The sequence below is a fragment of the Drosophila virilis genome, chromosome 2, assembly GCF_030788295.1.
Source record: "Drosophila virilis strain 15010-1051.87 chromosome 2, Dvir_AGI_RSII-ME, whole genome shotgun sequence".
Classification (NCBI taxonomy): Eukaryota; Metazoa; Arthropoda; class Insecta; order Diptera; family Drosophilidae; genus Drosophila; species Drosophila virilis.
The window spans coordinates 20,482,840-20,498,437 of NC_091544.1; the positions used below are offsets into that span (position 1 = coordinate 20,482,840).

General features: G+C 39.3%; 1 protein-coding gene across 2 annotated transcripts; it reads right to left on the reverse strand.

Moving 5' to 3' along the window:
- Positions 1 to 229: 229 nt before the first annotated feature.
- LOC138910922 (uncharacterized) lies at positions 230 to 4,808 on the reverse strand. 2 transcript variants are annotated; one of them, XM_070207110.1, is made up of 2 exons: positions 3,295 to 4,808; positions 230 to 3,217 (listed from the first exon to the last, which is right to left on the reverse strand). In XM_070207110.1, exons 1-2 carry the CDS (start codon positions 4,545 to 4,547, stop codon positions 3,112 to 3,114), a joined length of 1,359 nt encoding a protein of 452 aa, XP_070063211.1. In that variant the 5' UTR covers positions 4,548 to 4,808; the 3' UTR covers positions 230 to 3,111. The 2 variants fall into 2 exon arrangements, with proteins under 2 accessions (XP_070063211.1, XP_070063212.1); XM_070207111.1 differs by having other exon boundaries at positions 3,273 to 4,807.
- Positions 4,809 to 15,598: the final 10,790 nt, after the last annotated feature.

Consider the following 15,598-nt stretch of genomic DNA (forward strand, 5'->3'; position numbering starts at 1 on the left):
TTTTGATATATTTCTCCACTCTTTCTTATATTTTCTAAATTTCTTTTATCACACGTGTTCACCTGTGTAAACTCTTCTAATTTTTCTTTTAATTCATCAACAACTTTTCCTTTCTGTTGTAATCCGAATAACATTTCGCTTGGAAATTTCTTTATGCTTTTGTGTTGTGTGTTGTTTATTGCATATTCAACATTTTCTATAATAACATCCCAATGTAGACCATTTTCTGGCTCCGCCATTTTTGCCATCATCGGACCCAAGTCCCTATTCAACCTTTCCACCTGACCATTTGCTTGCGGACAACCCGTTGCTATTTTAATATGCGTTACTCCCTCATTTTTTAAAAATTCATCAAACTCTTTTGCAGTAAAACAACTCCCTCTGTCCGATACAATGAACTTAGGTCTACTATACGCTCTGAAATAATCTTTTAATGCCTTAATCGCTTCTTTCGTACTTGTTGTCTTTGCTGTATATAGTCTAACAAATTTTGAAAATCCGTCAACCACCGCCAATATATATTTATTAGCCCTTCCTGCATTAATTGGTCCATAATGGTCTATATGGATCATCTCCCACGGTTTGTTTCCTTTCGGTATGCTATGTAATAGTCCTTCACTCTTACCCGTCTTGGGGGCGAAGGCAATGCATTTTAAACAATTCCCTATATGCTTTATTGCTTTTTCCTTAATATATGGGAACCAGTAACTCTTTCCAATGGCATCGATCATCTTATCTCTCCCAGCATGTCCCAACTCATCATGATATTTGTAAAGTACATGTTCTTCCATATCCTTTGGTACATAAAAAACTAATCTGCCATCATTTGTTTTTCTGTAAATGACCCCATTTCTCATTTCGAATAGCTTGTGCTCTTCTTTTTCTAACATCTTTCTAATATCTACCAGTTTGTCATCTTTGCTTTGGCAAATAACTAAATTGTCCTCAAAACTATTGGATTCAATAACTAAAATGTCCTCATAACATCTGCTTAACGCATCCACATGTTGCATTTGCTTGCCCGATCTATGCACTAACTCAAAATCGTAATTTTGTAGTTCTAACGCCCATCTAGCAATTCTCGGATTTAAATCTATTTTGTTAAGCGTTAAAGTTAAAGAGTTGCAATCTGTCATTATTTTAAATCGTTTTCCCTGTAGATATATACGAAATCTGCGTAATGCGTAAATGATGGCTAGCGTTTCTAACTCAAAACTATGATATTTAGACTCTACTTCGGTTGTTCTTTTAGAAAAATAAAAAATCGGGTGTAATTTCCTATCTTCTTTTTTTTGAAATAAAACAGCCCCAAATCCCACTGCGCTGGCATCACAATGTAGTTCTATTTCTTCTTTGTAATTATATATTGATAGTACTGGCGCCTCTAACAATTTATCTTTTAACATATTAAAACACTTAAACTCCTCTTCTCCAAACTTGAATTTCTTATCTTTTTTCAATAAATCATATAAGGGTTTAGCTAATATAGAAAAGTTTAAAATGAACCTCCTGAAGTAGGAGCATAACCCTAGGAAACTTTGTACTCCCTGAATTTTGTTTGGTATTGGAAAGGATTTAACCGCTTCTAACCCTTTTTCATCAGCCCTAACGCCTTTACTATCCACCACAAATCCTAAATATTTAACGCTGCTTTTAAAAAATTCACACTTATCTAATTTCAACTCTAATTTGTTTTGCACCAGTCTTATAAACACTTCCTTTAAGGTCTCCATGTGTTCCTTTATGTTTGTACTTGCTATCATAATATCATCCATGTAAACAATTACCTTATTATCTTTTATCATATCACAAAATATGTTATTAACAAATCTTTGAAATACATGTGGCGCAGTTTTTAAACCCATGGGCATCCTAAGAAATTCATATTGTCCTAAAGGGGTAACAAATGAAGTGTATTTAATAGATTGCTCATTAACAAAAACATGAAAATACCCGTTTTTTAGATCCAACTTTGAAAATACTGTTTTTCCGCATAGTCTGTCTAATAAATCGTCGATCAATGGTAGCGGGTAGTTGTCTCTACATATAATTTTGTTCAGTCTTCTAAAATCAATACATAACCTCATGTCTCCAGTTTTTTTCTTCACTAGTACTATAGGTGATGCATACTCTGAACAACTTGGCCTAATGATTCCATCTTTTAAATAGTCGTCTAATAATTCTTGCAACTTTTCTTTTTCCATATAAGATAACCGCCTAGGTGTACAATTAAATACTTTGTCGTTTTCTAATCTTATGCTTAACTCATGTCTTAATTTTGGCTGATTTGGCCTTTTCGCTTTTACATAAGTATTTTCAAATAAATTTTCAAATTCACACTTTGTGCTGTAATCAATATCTTCACTTAAAATATATATATTTTCTCTTTTGTTAGAATCTTCCCAACTTATTGTTAAGATATCCTTCTCAAAATTCTCTTCTAACACTCCCATGATTTCGCTATTCACTGGCGCTTCATTAACATGATTATTAATTTTAACTGCACTGTTTCCTATATCTTCTATAATCACTTTTTCAATCCCGGTTTGATTATAGATAATTTCATCACTAACAACTTCTTCACTATCAGGTTCGAGCTTAAGCTCTCCATAACTAACTATCTCATCACTAACAGTTTCGATCCCAATCACTTCATTTCTAACTATTTCACCACTAATTATTTTATTTCTAACTATCTCATCACTACCAACTTTATCACCAAGCGTTTCCGGACTAACAATTTTCTCACTAACTAATTCATCACTAACAGTTTCATTACTGACTATTTCCTTATTAACGATTTTATCATTTAACAATATAGTTTCATTTTGCTCGTGTTTGATATCTTCATCGTCCACTTTTTTTTGTTTTTCTTTGTAGCTTGTAGCTATGATATCATTTTTACCATTATTCTGGTGATCAACTTTATGCCCGTTCACAATTTTTAATGTTCTTAAATCAATATTTAAACCAAAAGAATCCATAAAATCTCTACCAAGCACAGCGTCATACCTCATAGACTCATTTGCCACAATTATAACATTAAAATAAACATTTATTAACTTTTTCTTCATAAAACATAAAATTTTTCCAAAATTTTTCAATTTACTTTCATTTAAACCTACATACGAATTTGCATCTGGCATACGCTTTACTTTTAATGGCACAAACTTTTCCTTTAAAAATGAAATAGGGCTGCCAGAGTCTATAAGGCATTCTGCAATTATTGATTTGTTAAATGAGTTACTAAAATGAATTCTTAAGTATCTTACATATTTGTTTTCCATATCATACTTTTTATTTGGACATCCTGCTATTAAATGATCCTTTGAGCCGCACGCATAGCAAGATCCTGCCTCCCGTTTGGGCTTTAAACAATCTTTGGCCCAATGGCCCTTAACATTGCAATTGTAGCAACGTTGTTGTTTGTCCGCCTGTGCTTCCTGTGCAGTTTGTTTCACTACATGGTTTCGTACCCGTTTAATTGGCAACTTTATAGCTGCAAACGCACGTAAAATTTGAGCCGGATTGGTAAAGCAATGCATACTAGCTTGAGTGCGCAAGTTTTCGCAAGGTATGCCTCGAATAATACCCTCCATTAACTCCTCTACATCAATGTTGATGTCCTGTGCCAATATGCTTTTTTCGCTAAAATATGTGGCGAACACCTCATCTGGTTTCCAAACCCGATCCTCGAACTTCTGTCGTAGTTCCGACTTCGAAAATCCTCCCCCGAAGGCCAAAACCAATTGATTTAGCATCTCGTCAATCGGAGCAATGATGCGCATAGGGTCTGCATGCAACCACTTCAAAGCACCGCCTTTCAATTTGCTTATACAAAGCAAGTGCTGTTGCATATCATTTAGTCTGTAGATCTTGGCCACATTGAAGAATTGCATTACCCATTTACGCACCTCACTTTCTCCAGTAAATTCTAATAAAATTTCCTTGGCTAACATCATCGCTCCAGTTTGGATGCAATTATTTAAGTTGCCTCCGACAGCGTTGCCACTTTCGTCGATCCTTCCAGCTGCCCCAGCGTTGCCCGCTGCACCAGCGTGATCAGCTGCACCAGCGTTGCCATCCGTTCCAGTGTAATCAGCTGCACCAGCGTTGCCATCCGTCGACCGTGGTCTTTCTTCAGTGTGACCATCCTCTAGCTGCAATAAATCGCCGACTTCACTTTCTTGCTCTCCCCCGTCGCTCCCGCCGATGTGCGAGTTGCGGTTCACCGTTACTTGAAATTCTTCTAGGAATTTTCGAGACGCTTCAATTTCGAGACGCATCAATTTCAGCATCTCGGCGCCATTTGCTATTTCGTCACGCTGTTGTTGCATTATGTTTTGCAACTCATTTTGAGCCTCAATTGTCTGTTCCTTGTTACGTTGAACTTCAAGTTCCTTTGCAGCATCGTCTCGGATGTCCACTGGTACCTTATTTAATCTCGCCATCAGCTCAGTTTTGGTACCCTCTGTTGGCAAATTTAGTAATGCCAACCAACTTTTCAATGTCGCTATTGACACGTCATTTATATTTATATTTTCCATTTTGTTGTGTTTTTTTTTTTTTTTTCTGAGTCAATCCCACTTCTGATATTGTAATAGTATGATTTTCTTCGTTGATTTAACTTATGTTCGGGTTGCCTTTTTATTTTTAACAACACGTCTTCTTACTGCTAGTACTGTAGAGAGACTGCCTTCCACTTCTTCTCTGCAGCCGCTTTTCTTTATCGATATTTACTTATCGTACTGTTATAATTAACATAGATAGTGACACTATAATACCCTGGCTAGGGTTACCAATGATGCTCTTATCCTATTACATTATTTTATAGAATTATATAGAAGACAGAGTTCATTAGCCTAGAGAACCTAATTTAAGTACACTAAATACACTAATACAATTTACAAACGCGTCTGCAACGCTTCGACCAAAAATGGCACTCATCCGGACTATTTCAGTGACTGCATAGTCTTATATAATTCATAGTTACATATATTATATTTAAACCCACTCTCACAAAATACTATTTTATATTATACTAGTGTGTATGACACAGCCTCGCCCGTGGCACATATGGTAGAAAAAAAATTTTCTTAAAAAGATTTAAAAATAATTTTGACTCTGCTTGAACGGTATACAAAAAACTTTCCTACACACGTTTTCCGCCAATTTACCACTGTTGCGGGAGGACTTTTCCAAATCGCTGAAACACGTATTCTCAAGCTATAAGATAAATTTAAACAAATCATAAAAAAGTTAAAAATTCGACCATAATAGCATTTAATAGAATTTCTACCGAATAAGTTCGGATTCTGCGAAAATTGTGAAACACATCTCAAATGATTTTTCATTTGGAAATGAATTTAAACGTGGAACGTCACTCATCCCCCATTTCCACCAAGGAGGGATAGATTTCCCATAATGTGCGAAACAACCTTCAGATGAATTTGACCAAAGATTTTTGAAAATGTGGGCATATACCGACTTATAGTTGTAATTATAGAGCTTTTTTTTTTACCAGCGAGGTAATTTTATTACAAAGATACCTTGCCGTGTCGCATTAAACAGTCTTTGGCAAATTATATCGTTGGTCAACTGTAATTTTATCTTTCTGCAGAGTTGACCTAAGTAGAAACTTTTCGGACCGTTTTTTTTTTGTTTTTCTTTCGTTTTGTTTTGTTCCTTTCGGTTTGCACTGCGCTAACAATTTTTTATAAACAATTTATAACAATTTTTTTTAAATATGTATATGCACTTGCGGCTTAGACTTAAGCTGATCTATGTTTTTCCGTTGCAAAACTTATTACGAAGCTTATTAGCAAAGTCATCACGCTTTTGGCCTCTGCACTGGACGAAAAAAGTTTATTAGACCAAACATAATTTGTCATTAAGAGCTAACCCCTTTGCGCTTTCATTTTCCGGGCACCTCTTTGGACACTGGTTGTTCCTGTTGTTGTTGCCGCTGTTATTGTTCTTGCTGTCGTGGCTCTGGTCACATTGTTAGGGTGGTTGCCACTTTTCGGTACTTTAACGGGAATGCTGTACATTATGGAAAACTTGATCACATTTCCGTCGCTTCCGGTGTGACATTTATTCATTATGGCTTGCTCATTTCTGAGAACTTTTTTTCTCTTTCGCCTTTTCAGTGTCTTGTGGCTCGTCTACTTAGTGGTAACAGCGTTAATTGGAATACTTTTGGGCGCCTTTATTTGCAAATAATTAAAAGCTCGCTGCGGGTTGGTTCGCTCGATAAACCCAAGTTGTAAATTTATTTACTGACCCTTCTCACCCTTTCGCATAATTTCATTGCTGTAAATAGAAAGTTTTTACCCGAGATATTAAAAACAATATAATAGAAAAAGTTTACTTTTTGCACCGACCTCGATTTTGAAAAAAAACACGTGATGATTTGGAAGGCCATATCTCCGCGGAGTTATGTCGTTTTGGAACGTCATATCTCCGCGAAGTTATGTCGTTTTGGAGCGTCATATCTCCGCGAAGTTATGTCGTTTTGGAACGTAATATCTCCGGGGAGTTATGTCGTTTTGGAACGTCATATCTCCGCGGAGCTATGTCGTTTTGGAACGTCATATCTCCGCGGACTTATGTCGTTTTGGAACGTCATATCTCCGCGGAGTTATGTCGTTTTGGAACGTCATATCTCCACGCAGAGCCATTACCCGAGATATTAAAAAAAATATAATAGAAAAAGTTTACTTTTTGCACCGACCTTGATTCTGAAAAAAAAACGTGATGATTTGGAAGGTCATATCTCCGCGGAGTTATGTCGTTTTGGAACGTCATATCTCCGCGGAGCTATGTCGTTTTGGAACGTCATATCTCCACGCAGAGCCATTACCCGAGTTATAAAAAAAAATATAATAGAAAAAGTTTCATTTTTGCACCGACCTCGATTTTGAAAAAATCGTGATGATTTGGAAGGTCATATCTCCGCTCGGAGCTCTGTCGTTTTTAACGTCATATCTCCGCGGAGTTATGTCGTTTTGGAGCGTCATATCTCCGCGGAGTTATGTCGTTTTGGAGCGTCATATCACCGCGGAGTTATGTCGTTTTGGAACGTCATATCTCCGCGGAGTTATGTCGTTTTGGAACGTCATATCTCCGCGGAGTTATGTCGTTTTGGAACGTCATATCTCCGCGGAGCTTTGTCGTTTTGGAGCGTCATATCTCCGCGGAGTTATGTCGTTTTGGAACGTCATATCTCCTCGGAGGTATGTCGTTTTGGAACGTCATATTTCCACGCAGAGCCACTACCCGAGATATTAAAAAAAATATAATAGAAAAAGTTTCATTTTTGCACCGACCTCGATTTTGAAAAAAATCGTGATGATTTGGAAGGTCATATCTCCGCTCGGAGCTCTGTCGTTTTTAACGTCATATCTCCGCGGAGTTATGTCGTTTTGGAGCGTCATATCTCCGCGGAGTTATGTCGTTTTGGAGCGTCATATCTCCGCGGAGTTATGTCGTTTTGGAACGTCATATCTCCGCGGAGTTATGTCGTTTTGGAAAGTCATATCTCCGCGGAGCTATGTCGTTTTGGAACGTCATATCTCCGCGGAGCTTTGTCGTTTTGGAGCATCATATCTCCGCGGAGTTATGTCGTTTTGGAACGTCATATCTCCACGCAGAGCCATTACCCGAGTTATAAAAAAAAATATAATAGAAAAAGTTTCATTTTTGCACCGATCTCGATTTTGAAAAAAAACGTGATGATTTGGAAGGTCATATCTCCGCGCGGAGCTATGTCGTTTTGGAGCGTCATATCTCCACGGAGTTATGTCGTTTTGGAACGTCATATCTCCGCGGAGTTATGTCGTTTTGGAACGTCATATTTCCACGCAGAGCCACTACCCGAGATATTAAAAAAAATATAATAGAAAAAGTTTCATTTTTGCACCGACCTCGATTTTAAAAAAAAAACCTGATGATTTGGAAGGTCATAACTCCGCGCGGAGTTCTGTCGTTTTTGAGCGTCATATCTCCGCGGAGTTATGTCGTTTTGGAACGTCATATCTCCGCGGAGTTATGTCGTTTTGGAACGTCATATCTCCGCGGAGTTATGTTGTTTTGGAACGTCATATTTCCACGCAGAGCCACTACCCGAGATATTAAAAAAAATATAATAGAAAAAGTTTCATCTTTGCACCGACCTCGATTTAAAAAAAAAAACCTGATGCTTTGGAAGGTCATATCTCCGCGCGGAGTTCTGTCGTTTTGGAGCGTCATATCTCCGCGGAGTTCTGTCGTTTTGGAGCGTCATATCTCCGCGGAGTTATGTCGTTTTGGAACGTCATATCTCCGCGGAGTTATGTCGTTTTGGAACGTCATATCTCCACGCAGAGCCATTACCCGAGTTATTAAAAAAAAATATAATAGCAAAAGTTTCATTTTTGCACCGACCTCGATTTTGAAAAAAAAAACTTGATGATTTGGAAGGTCATATCTCCGCGCGGAGTTATGTCGTTTTGGAGCGTCATATCTCCGCGGAGCTATGTCGTTTTGGAACATCATATCTCCACGCAGAGCCATTACCCGAGATATTAAAAAAAATATAATAGAAAAAGTTTACTTTTTGCACCGACCTCGATTTTGAAAAAACAAGTGATGATTTGGAAGGTCATATCTCCGCGCGGAGTTATGTCGTTTTGGAGCGTCATATCTCCGCGAAGTTATGTCGTTTTGGAGCGTCATATCTCCGCGGAGTTATGTCGTTTTGGAACGTCATATCTCCACGCAGAGCCATTGCCCGAGATATTAAAAAAAATATAATAGAAAAAGTTTCATTTTTCAACCGACCTCGATTTTAAAAAAAAAACGTGATGATTTGGAAGGTCATATCTCCGCGCGGAGTTCTGTCGTTTTGGAACGTCATACCTCCGCGGAGTTATGTCGTTTTGGAACGTCATAGCTCCGCGGAGTTATGTCGTTTTGGAACGTCATATCTCCACGCAGAGCCATTGCCCGAGATATTAAAAAAAATATAATAGAAAAAGTTTCATTTTTCAACCGACCTCGATTTTGAAAAAAATCGTGATGATTTGGAAGGTCATATCTCCGCGCGGAGTTCTGTCGTTTTGGACGGTCATATCTCCGCGCGGAGTTCTGTCGTTTTGGAACGTCATATCTCCGCGAAGTTATGTCGTTTTGGAGCGTCATATCTCCGCGGAGTTATGTCGTTTTGGAGCGTCGTATCTCCGCGGAGTTATGTCGTTTTGGAACGTCATATCTCCGCGGAGCTATGTCGTTTTGGAGCATCATATCTCCGCGGAGTTATGTCGTTTTGGAACGTCATATCTCCACGCAGAGCCATTACCCGAGTTATAAAAAAAAATATAATTGAAAAAGTTTCATTTTTGCACCGACCTCGATTTTGAAAAAAAAAACGTGATGATTTGGAAGGTAATATCTCCGCGCGGAGTTCTGTCGTTTTGGAACGTCAAATCTCCGCAGAGTTATGTCGTTTTGGAGCGTCATATCGCCGAGAATTTATGTCGTTTTGGAACGTCATATCTCCGCGGAGTTATGTCGTTTTGGAGCGTCATATCTCCGCGGAGTTATGTCGTTTTGGAACGTCATATCTCCCCGCAGAGCTATTACCCGAGATATTAAAAAAAAAATAATAGAAAAAATTTAAGTTTTTGCACCGAACTCGATTTTGAAAAAAAAACGTGATGATTTGGAAGGTCATATCTCCGCGGAGTTATGTCGTTTTGGAACGTCATATCTCCGCGGAGTTATGTCGTTTGGGGACGTTTTATCTCCGTGGAGCTATGTCGTTTTCGAGCGTCATATCTCCTTTGAGTTATGTCGTTTTGGAACGTCATATCTCCACGCAGAGGCATTACCCGAGATATAAAAAAGGTTTAATAGAAAAAGTTTCATTTTTGCACCGACCTCGATTTTGAAAAAAATCGTGATGATTTGGAAGGTAATATCTCCGCGCGGAGTTCTGTCGTTTTGGAACGTCATACCTCCGCGGAGTTCTGTCGTTTTGGAACGTCATACCTCCGCGGAGTTATGTCGTTTTGGAACGTCATATCTCCGCGGTGTTATGTCGTTTTGGAGCGTCATATCTCCGAGTATTTATGTCGTTTTGGAACGTCATATCTCCACGCAGAGCCATTGCCCGAGATTTAAAAAAAAAAAGTTAATAAAAAAGTTTCATTTTTGCACCGACCTCGATTTTGAAAAAAATCGTGATGATTTGGAAGATCATATCTCCGCGCGGAGTTCTGTCGTTTTGAAACATCATATCTCCGCGGAGTTATGTCGTTTTGAAACGTCATATCTCCGCGGAGTTATGTCGTTTTGGAGCGTCATATCTCCGCGGAGTTATGTCGTTTTGGAACGTCATATCTCCACGCAGAGCCATTACCCGAGATATTAAAAAAAATATAATAGAAAAAGTTTCATTTTTGCACCGACCTCGATTTTGAAAAAAAAAAACGTGATGATTTGGAAGGTCGTATCTCCGCGAAGTTATGTCGTTTTGGAACGTCATATCTCCGCGGAGTTATGTCGTTTTGGAGCGTCATATCTCCGAGTATTTATGTCGTTTTGGAACTTCATATCTCCACGCAGAGCCATTGCCCGAGATATTAAAAAAAATATAATAGAAAAAGTTTCATTTTTCAACCGACCTCGATTTTGAAAAAAATCGTGATGATGTGGAAGGTCATATCTCCGCGGAGTTATGTCGTTTTGGAGCGTCATATCTCCGCGGAGTTATGTCGTTTTGGAACGTCATATCTCCACGCAGAGCTATTACCCGAGATATTAAAAAAAATATAATAAAAAAAATTTAAGTTTTTGCACCGACCTCGATTTTGAAAAAAAAAACGTGATGATTTGGAAGGTCATATCTCCGCGGAGTTATGTCGTTTTGAAACGTCATATCTCCGCGGAGTTATGTCGTTTTGGAGCGTCATATCTCCGCGGAGTTATGTCGTTTTGGAACGTCATATCTCCACGCAGAGCCATTACCCGAGATATTAAAAAAAATATAATAGAAAAAGTTTCATTTTTGCACCGACCTCGATTTTGAAAAAAAAAACGTGATGATTTGGAAGGTCGTATCTCCGCGAAGTTATGTCGTTTTGGAACGTCATATCTCCGAGTATTTATGTCGTTTTGGAACGTCATATCTCCACGCAGAGCCATTGCCCGAGATATTAAAAAAAATATAATAGAAAAAGTTTCATTTTTCAACCGACCTCGATTTTGAAAAAAATCGTGATGATTTGGAAGGTCATATCTCCGCGCGGAGTTCTGTCGTTCTGGAACGTCACATCTCCGCGAAGTTATGTCGTTTTGGAGCGTCATATCTCCGCGGAGTTATGTCGTTTTGGAACGTCATATCTCCGCGGAGTTATGTCGTTTTGGAACGTCATATCTCCGCGGAGCTATTTCGTTTTGGAACGTCATATCTCCGCGAAGTTATGTCGTTTTGGAGCGTCATATCTCCGCGGAGTTATGTCGTTTTGGAACGTCATATCTCCGCGAAGTTATGTCGTTTTGGAACGTCATATCTCCGCGGAGTTATGTCGTTTTGGAACGTAATATCTCCGCGCGGAACTATTACCCGAGATATTAAAAAAAATATAATAGAAAAGTTTCATTTTTGCACCGACCTCGATTTTGAAAAAAAAAACGTGATGATTTGGAAGGTCATATCTCCGCGGACTTATGTCGTTTTGGAACGTCATATCTCCGCGGAGTTATGTCGTTTGGGGACGTCTTAGCTCCGCGGAGCTATGTCGTTTTGGAGCGTCATATCTCCTTTGAGCTATGTCGTTTTGGAACGTCATATCTCCACGCAGAGGCATTACCCGAGATATAAAAAAAATATAATAGAAAAAGTTTCATTTTTGCACCGACCTCGATTTTGAAAAAAAATCGTGATGATTTGGAAGGTCGTATCTCCGCGGAGTTATGTCGTTTTGAAACGTAATATCTCCGCGGAGCTATGTCGTTTTGGAACGTCATATCTCCGCGGAGCTATGTCGTTTTGGAACGTCATATCTCCGCGGAGTTATGTCGTTTTGGAGCGTCATATCTCCGCGGTGTTATGTCGTTTTGGAACGTCATATCTCCACGCAGAGCCATTACCCGAGATATTAAAAAAAATATAATAGAAAAAGTTTACTTTTTGCACCGACCTCGATTCTGAAAAAAAACGTGATGATTTGGAAGGTCATATCTCCGCGCGGAGTTCTGTCGTTCTGGAACGTCACATCTCCGCGAAGTTATGTCGTTTTGGAGCGTCATATCTCCGCGGAGTTATGTCGTTTTGGAACGTCATATCTCCGCGGAGCTATGTCGTTTTGGAACGTCATATCTCCGCGGAGTTATGTCGTTTTGGAACGTCATATCTCCGCGGAGTTATGTCGTTTTGGAACGTCATATCTCCGCGAAGTTATGTCGTTTTGGAGCGTCATATCTCCGCGGAGTTATGTCGTTTTGGAACGTCATATCTCCGCGAAGTTATGTCGTTTTGGAGCGTCATATCACCGCGGAGTTATGTCGTTTTGGAACGTCATATCTCCGCGATATTATGTCGTTTTGGAGTGTCATATCTCCGCGTAGTTATGTCGTTTTGGAGCGTCATATCTCCGCGGAGTTATGTCGTTTTGGAGCGTCATATCTCCGAGGATTTATGTCGTTTTGGAACGTCATATCTCCACGCAGAGCCATTGCCCGAGATATTAAAAAAAATATAATAGAAAAAGTTTCATTTTTCAACCGACCTCGATTTTGAAAAAAATCGTGATGTTTTGGAACGTCATATCTCCGCGAAGTTATGTCGTTTTGGAGCGTCATATCTCCGCGGAGTTATGTCGTTTTGGAACGTCATATCTCCCCGCGGAGCTATTTCCATCCGAGCAGAGGGAGTTATGTCGTTTTGGAATGTCATATCTCCCCGCGGAGCTATTATCCATCATACCGCGCGGAGCTATGTCGTTTTGGAACGTCATATCTCCCCGCGGAGCTATTTCCATCCGAGCGGAGGAAGTTATGTCGTTTTGGAACGTCATATCTCCCCGCGGAGCTATTTCCATCCGAGCAGAGGGAGTTATGTCGTTTTGGAATGTCATATCTCCCCGCGGAGCTATTATCCATCATACCGCGCGGAGCTATGTCGTTTTGGAACGTCATATCTCCCCGCGGAGCTATTACTCATCATACCGCGCGGAGTTATGTCGTTTTGGAACGTCATATCTCCCCGCGGAGCTATTACCCATCATACCGCCTGGAGTTATGTCGTTTTGGAACGTCATATCTCCCCGCGGAGCTATTTCCATCCGAGCGGAGGAAGTTATGTCGTTTTGGAACGTCATATCTCCCCGCGGAGCTATTTCCATCCGAGCAGAGGGAGTTATATCGTTTTGGAATGTCATATCTCCCCGCGGAGCTATTATCCATCATACCGCGCGGAGCTATGTCGTTTTGGAACGTCATATCTCCCCGCGGAGCTATTACTCATCATACCGCGCGGAGTTATGTCGTTTTGGAACGTCATATCTCCCCGCGGAGCTATTTCCATCTGAGCAGAGGGAGTTATGTCGTTTTGGAACGTCATATCTCCCCGCGGAGCTATTTCCATCCGAGCGGAGGAAGTTATGTCGTTTTGGAACGTCATAACTCCCCGCGGAGCTATTACCCATCATACCGCGCGGAGTTATGTCGTTTTGGAACGTCATATCTCCCCGCGGAGCTATTACCCATCATACCGCCTGGAGTTATGTCGTTTTGGAACGTCATATCTCCCCGCGGAGCTATTTCCATCTGAGCAGAGGGAGTTATGTCGTTTTGGAACGTCATATCTCCCCGCGGAGCTATTTCCATCCGCGCAGAGGGAGTTATGTCGTTTTGGAACGTCATATCTCCCCGCGGAGCTATTATCCATCATACCGCGCGGAGTTATGTCGTTTTGGAACGTCATACCTCCGCGGAGTTATGTCGTTTTGGAGCGTCATATATCCGCGGAGTTATGTCGTTTTGGAACGTCATATCTCCGCGGATCTATGTCGTTTTGGAACGTCATATTTCCACGCAGAGCCATTACCCGAGATATTAAAAAAAATATAATAGAAAAAGTTTCATTTTTGCACCGACCTTGATTTAAAAAAATAAAACCTGATGATTTGGAAGGTCATATCTCCTTTGAGTTATGTCGTTTTGGAACGTCATATCTCCACGCAGAGGCATTACCCGAGATATAAAAAAAATATAATAGAAAAAGTTTCATTTTTCCACCGACCTCGATTTTGAAAAAAATCGTGATGATTTGGAAGGTCATATCTCCGCGCGGAGTTCTGTCGTTTTGGAACGTCATATCTCCGCGAAGTTATGTCGTTTTGGAGCGTCATATCTCCACTCAGAGACATTACCCGACATATTAAAAAAAATATAATAGATAATTTTCATTTTTGCACCGACCTCGATTTTGAAAAAAACGTGATGATTTGGAAGGTCATATCTCCGCGGAGTTATGTCGTTTTGGAGCGTCATATCTCCGCGGAGCTATGTCGTTTTGGAACGTCATATCTCCACGCAGAGCCATTACCCTTCCATAATCATTTGTGTGACCCGCATTCGGCTTTTTTGTGTTCAAAACTGTATTGACTCAGCAATTTCAGCTGCTGATTTGGGTGCGAATCATGGAATCTTGTGTGTTACGCTTAGTTAATTAAGCGGGACGTTTTTACTCAATATTTTACAAAATGAAAGGGTTGGTTAGCCAACTTTGAATATATGTTATATAAACGTAAGTATATTTGAAGTGGGTAAATTTATTACTTCATTAAAAAGGCGTTTACTTGGGGGAATAGTTCAACAAATTGTGTTATTTTGAGTACTTCTTGAAGCTTATTTTCTAAGCATACACTATACCTTTTTTTGGGCTATAATTTATTTTCGCAGTAAGCAATTCACGAAAATAACAAATCAATGATGAATAAAGAATAAGATGTATTACTTATAAACGCTTAAGCTGGCGATTCTTACATAATTCCGTTTAACTTGAAGTGTTTTGGACACATTGGCAGCTATCGATTAAGCCCTTTTCATCGTATTTCACTTTGTTTTACTCCTCAGAAAACTTTTTTGGTTCAGGCCAATAATTTGACAAACATGCTGGGGGCAAAAAAAGAAAAGTTTGTATTTTCTAATATCTTATTAATTTTCAATGCATAAAAAGAATATCAAAATTTTTAAATTGTTTGTTCTGTGGATACACACGTAAACGCACATTTCAATGAAATTCGCGTAGGTCAGAATTTTAATAGGAAAATTAGTTTTTATAAATAACATTGCTATATTTCGAATCCATTCGAAATATATTAAAGGCTTTTAATAAATCAATAAATAAATATATGCTGTTAGATAGTTCGGGGCTCATCCTCGACCATCAATCTAGCTATTTTCATATGTCTCATATAGAAAAAGTTTCTTTAAATTTCCATTCATAATATTGTTCAACCTCATATTTTATGAGCACCCGCGATTATTGCCTAGCTGAAAGCAAGGTTTTTGTATCGCATTTAGCCGTCAAGTAGACACGAGGGACGCCCTC

Excerpts from the sequence above, each read along its gene's own strand:
- LOC138910922 (XM_070207110.1), bottom strand. The coding sequence starts at position 4,547 with ATGGAAAATATAAATATAAATGACGTGTCAATAGCGACATTGAAAAGT. Across the intron at positions 3,218-3,294 it reads GCAGGATGTCCAAATAAAAA|AATGCCTTATAGACTCTGGC; the intron begins GTATGATATGGA and ends CAATAATTGCAG.